Genomic DNA, 5,487 nt, shown 5'->3' with positions numbered 1-5,487 from the left:
GCGGCCGCCGGGGTCACCACGACCCCGCGGGACGAGCACGCGTGCGCTCGGTGCCCGACGCCGCGTGTAATCCGTAGTGGAGGAGGCCAGACTACCAACGTCGGCTTGTGTGATCCGTCCCCACGACAGCTATGGCGTCGCACCATGGTTACCGGAGAAAATGGTGAGAGACGGCTACCAACCGCTCTCAAACGGCTCGACACCCATCGGCGGGGCCACGTAATGGTGGATGGACGGCCGAGGCCGTGTTGCCCCAACCCAAACCCACCACCAGTTCCTGCAGCTCCACGACGCCACATTCTGTGGGCCAGCTCCACACTGCTCCAGCACTCACATGACTGGGCTATGTATAGCGCTGGCCCATGTGCTCTCCCATTTGGATACTAGTGTTGGTCTCAGAGTCCTCCACCCCGGACCTCTCTGTTCACCGCACACGATCAGCAGAGGCAGCGGCAAGGAAGATGACGACGACGACAAGGAGGAGACCCTTGAAGGTCCCTGAGATGGCGCTGAGGGTGTGCGTGATCCCCCTCGCCTTGGCCTCCCTGTGGGAGATGGCCACCAACAAGCAAGCTAATGACACCTACGGAGAGATCAGCTTCTCCAACCTCTCCGGCTTCAAGTCAGCCTGCATAACCTTGCCCCCCTTTACTTGTGAATCCTGCTCCTGTTATGCGCAATTTCCTTGTTTAATTTCCTAAGCTGTATATAACTTCGAATGTGCTCTAAATAAACACGCGTGTCAAGTCGCACCACGACCAGTTACCGCTAATGGATTAGGCTATTGATTACTTAGGCTAATTTTTGCTTTCTCCCAGGTATTTAGTTTTCATTAACGCTGTCACTGCCGCCTATTCCGTGGTCTCCATCCTGATGTCATCCTTCAAGTCCCTCGCTCGCTATGATTGGCTCATTTTCCTCCTGGATCAGGTCCGATCATCACCATCTCCTTTCTCTTTTGCCCTTTTTAGATTCATCTTCACTCTGCGCCTAAAAAACTAGTACTAGAACTACAGTGCTAAGTTGCTAACGAAAGCTTGGCCTCGCGCGCGCAGGCGGCGGCGTACCTGCTGGTGACATCGTGCTCGGCGGCGGCGGAGCTGGTGTACCTGGCGATGGAGGGCGACCGGGAGGTGTCGTGGGGCGAGGTGTGCTCCTACTTCGGTCGGTTCTGCGGCAGGGCCACCGTGTCCGTGGCGCTGCAGGCCGCCGCGCTGCTCTGCTTCGTCGCGCTCTCCCTCGTCTCCGCCTTCCGGGTCTTCCGCGAGTTCGACGCCCCTGGTGCTCATGTTGATTGCTCGGGGGACTCTGACTCCAAGCAGGAAGGTAGAGGATGATCCATCATGAACAATCGCTGATATTTGGACCATCTTTTATGTGTCAATGGTTGACGATGGCGATGCGTCCTTGGTTTTCTTTACGAATGCTGATTTCGGGGGGAGAAATGTTGTGAAATAAACTTTATTGTTGTTCGAAAAGTTGAGGTTGCGTGCGACACACTTGATTGATCACGTGCAATCTGCACATATATAGGTACAAGGGTGCACGACTTGTCTCCCAAACTATGCACTATACGAAGAAGAAAAATACATGAATCTCCCTTCCCCGGCAGTGAAAACGTCACCGGGCCACACAGAGACTGAACCGAAACTCATCGAAGGTGGACTATTGAGCGGTAGCAACATGCAAAACTCGTATCCAGCCAAGCGCGACCTGTTCACGAGCGAAGTGAATATCGAGTTTGATGCGCTTCGTCCGGCGACAATGAACAAGATTGGCGGGGAGGTTGATGGTGATAAGAAAATAGGCAGTTTTTCGATTAAGTTAATCCATGAATGAATCATAAGCATGACATTGACAGTATTGATAACACACTTGTTACGATCTAACAGAGCATGTACTACGCATATAGTAGAAACATCTACGCATATCGCTAGTACAGCTACAACAGAAAGAAACATGAGAGGGATAAACGATGTATACCCTCCAATTGGCCATGCGGCGGCGGTGGCGGCGGCAGTAGCCGCGGCATCCTCGGCGGCCTTCTTGTCGGCCTCGGCCTTCTCAGCGGCGGCATGGTCGGCGTCGGTCGACATGGTGATGACGAAGGTGATGTGGACGTAAATGAACAGAAGCGAGCAGTCGCGTAGTTGCTACCCAAAAATCTAATCGCCCCTTTCCCGTACAGGATCCGGAGAAGCGGGGTTTCGGAGGCCTGCTCTCCCGTCAACCGTGTACGCGGTGAACGGGACGGAGTCGCCGGCGGCGGCAGCAGCAGAGGAACGACGAGGGCGTGGAGGCGGAGATGCGTTCGGTTTCATGGCGGTTAGGGTTGGCAGCGCCCCACATATATATGTGCGGCTGTTCGTGGAGAGACATGGGCTGAACCCACGTCCAAGTCGGTAGCCCACGATTCGACGTCTCAGATCGTGGCCCGACCTGTCAAAGACTCTCCGTTCCTGACCGGCAAAAAGAAGCGCATAGGAGTGAGCTTGGCTCGGCTCAATCCCGCAACCCGCGGCGCGGCGCGGCGCGGCGCGTCGTGACGAGGCGTGGCGTGGCGAGGCGAGCGGAGGAGGAGGAGTGCGCGAGGGCCTCATCTCTTCTCAAGCTCCAATGGCATGAGGAATAGAACCCCTTATAAACCACTCCAACTCTCCTTCCACTTTCGGGGTGGGACTAAACTTCCCACCACCTTGTCATGCCACCTACATGGGCCCTTAGAGATCAAATCTGAAATTGTCATATGGGCTCTAGGCCCATCTCATATTTCAACAATCCCCCACCAGATCTCAGGGGCCCAGTTTGTCCTTTGTTCCAAACGTTGTTTTGATATACGAGCATCTCAGTGGAGACCGATTAAGGTTGAGCTCCACCTAGACCAAGTAGTTACACTCCTTCACAACTGAACAATGGACTATGCCTTGAATTGTCAGTTTGGCGTTAAGAAGTTTCAACCACAAGTCTCATTGATACGAGGCTGCCGAAGGTCGACCCCTCGGGTGGATCATATTAGTCACATTCCTAGCCTGTTCATAAGCTTGCTAGAGATCACCCCAATCTCATAGACTGTGACCAGCAGTCGGGCTCATATAGGTGTGTTCCTCCAAAGACCGCTCTGTAGGATAGCATCTTGCTTATGCATATAAGCCTTGGAACACATTAAGACAGTAGTCATCCTTCCATACAGTTTCTGAGAGTATTGCATCTCCAACGGAGTGGGTTAGTAAAGTTACTCTCCTTAGTTTACCACTGGCTTGTTTTCCCAGGTCCTACTTCACGGGATCTCCGATCACATAGGTTGGGTTACTACCAAGGTAACTCATGTGGGTCTCATTCCCATCTCCCTTGATGCATTATCTATCACAACACGTGATAGGCCTTTAGTAAAGGGATCTGCCAGATTCTTAGCCGTTTGAATATAATCCAACGCTATCACTCCAGAGTTTCTCAATTTTCTAACAGCTTTCAATCTCATTCTTATGTGTTTGTTGGACTTCATGTTGTCCTTTGAACTCTTCACCTTGACAATAACTGTTTGATTGTCACAGTTCATAAGGATGGCCGGAACCGGCTTCTCAACCACTGGCAAGTCCATCAACAGATCTCGAAGCCATTCTTCTTCGCCACCCGATGTGTCTAATGTTGTTAATTCTGCTTCCATTGTCGATCTTGTTAAGATCGTTTGCTTGCAAGACTTCCAGGAAACAGCACCACCTCCAAGAGTAAATATATACCCAGTTGTGGCCTTCATCTCATCAGCATCAGAGATCCAATTCGCATCACTATACCCTTCAAGTACCGACGTGTATCCGGTATAGTGAAGTCCATAGTTCATAGTACCTTTCAGATAGCGCATAACTCTCTCAAGAGCACCCTAATGTACATAACCCGGTTTGGAAACAAATCGGCTCAGTTTGCTAATAGCAAATGCGATGTCAGGCCTCGTTACGCTCGCTAGATACTGTAGTGAACCAACAATCTGAGAGTATCTCAATTGATCTATAGCTGTGCCTTTAGACTTTCGAATCAGCACACTAGGATCATATGGTGTTTGAGATGGTTTGCAGTCCGAATATCCAAAACGACTCAACACCTTCTCAACATAATGGGATTGCAGAAGTGTAATCCCACCTTCATCATCTCTCAATAGCTTGATGTTCAAGATAACATCAGCCACTCCAAGGTCCTTCATCTCAAAGTTCTGAGATAGGAAAGACTTAACTTCCTCGATCAACTTGAGATTAGTCCCAAATATCAGTATGTCATCAACATACAAACACAGTATAACTCCTTCGCCCCCACCATAGCGATAGTATACACATTTGTCGGCCTCATTAACAACAAAGCCAACAGATGTCAACGTTTCATTAAACTTGTCATGCCATTGCTTAGGTGCTTGTCTTAGGCCATACAAAGATTTCACCAACTTACACACCTTTCCTTCCTGACCATCCATCACAAAGCCATCAGGCTGTTGCATATAGATTTCCTCCTTTAGCTCTCCGTTTAGGAAAGCCGTCTTAACATCCATCTGATGAATGAGAAGACCATGCGAGGCCGCCAACGAGAGTAATACTCGAGTGGTGGTCAGTCTGGCCACATGTGAATAAGTGTCGAAGAAATCTTCTTCTTCTTTTTGGGTGTAGCCCTTGGCCACAAGCCTAGCCTTGTACTTTTCTATCGTACCATCGGGCCTAAGCTTCTTCTTGAACACCCACTTGCATCCCAATGGTTTGCAACCATAAGGAAGTTCAGTAAGCTCCCAAGTCCCGTTAGCCATGATGGAATCCATCTCGCTACGGACCGCATCCTTCGAGTAGTCAGCTTCTGGAGATGCATACGCTTATGAAATAGAAGTGGGATTATCCTCCACGAGGTATATGAAGAAATCATCACCAAAGGTCTTTACAGTCCTTTGTCTCTTGCCCCTACCAAGGGATTCCTCATTATCCTCCTCAGGATTTTCATCATGTGTTTGATTATAATATTCCATCGGAATGGCAGGTTCAGGAGTCTCCTCAGATTCCTGTCTAGAAGTGCTTTGTACATCTCTCATGGGAAAAATGTCCTCAAAGAATGTAGCATCTTTAGACTCCATAATTGTACCGACTTTCATGTCAGGTACCTCAGATTTCACTACTAGAAATCTATAGCCAACACTATTCATAGCGTAGCCCAAATTAACACAGTCCACAGTCTTTGTTCCAAGCTTACGCTTTTTGGGGATCGGCACATTAACTTTTGCCAAGCAGCCCCAGGTACGTAAGTACGAGAGTGTTGTCCTTCTCTTTGTCCACTTCTCGTAAGGAGTGATCTCGTTATCCTTTGTCGGAACTTTATTCAGGACATGACAGGATGTCATTATAGCCTCCCCCCACCATGCCTTGGATAAACCCGACGTATCTAACATGGCGTTAACCAAATCAGTTAGAGTACGGTTTTTCCGCTCGGCAACCCCGTTTGACTGGGGTGAGTAGGGAGGCG

General features: G+C 49.8%; 1 protein-coding gene across 1 annotated transcript; it reads left to right on the top strand.

Moving 5' to 3' along the window:
• The first annotated feature begins 321 nt into the window (after positions 1–321).
• On the top strand, positions 322–1,495 carry LOC123130575 (CASP-like protein 2D1). The gene is made up of 3 exons (XM_044550444.1): positions 322–622; positions 819–930; positions 1,056–1,495. Exons 1-3 carry the CDS (start codon positions 363–365, stop codon positions 1,335–1,337), a joined length of 654 nt encoding a protein of 217 aa, XP_044406379.1. The 5' UTR covers positions 322–362; the 3' UTR covers positions 1,338–1,495.
• Positions 1,496–5,487: the final 3,992 nt, after the last annotated feature.

The sequence above is a fragment of the Triticum aestivum genome, chromosome 6A (genome assembly GCF_018294505.1).
Source record: "Triticum aestivum cultivar Chinese Spring chromosome 6A, IWGSC CS RefSeq v2.1, whole genome shotgun sequence".
NCBI lineage: Eukaryota > Viridiplantae > Streptophyta > Magnoliopsida > Poales > Poaceae > Triticum > Triticum aestivum.
Note: the sequence above shows the minus strand (reverse complement) of the source record. Positions and strands in the feature narration are given on the sequence as shown.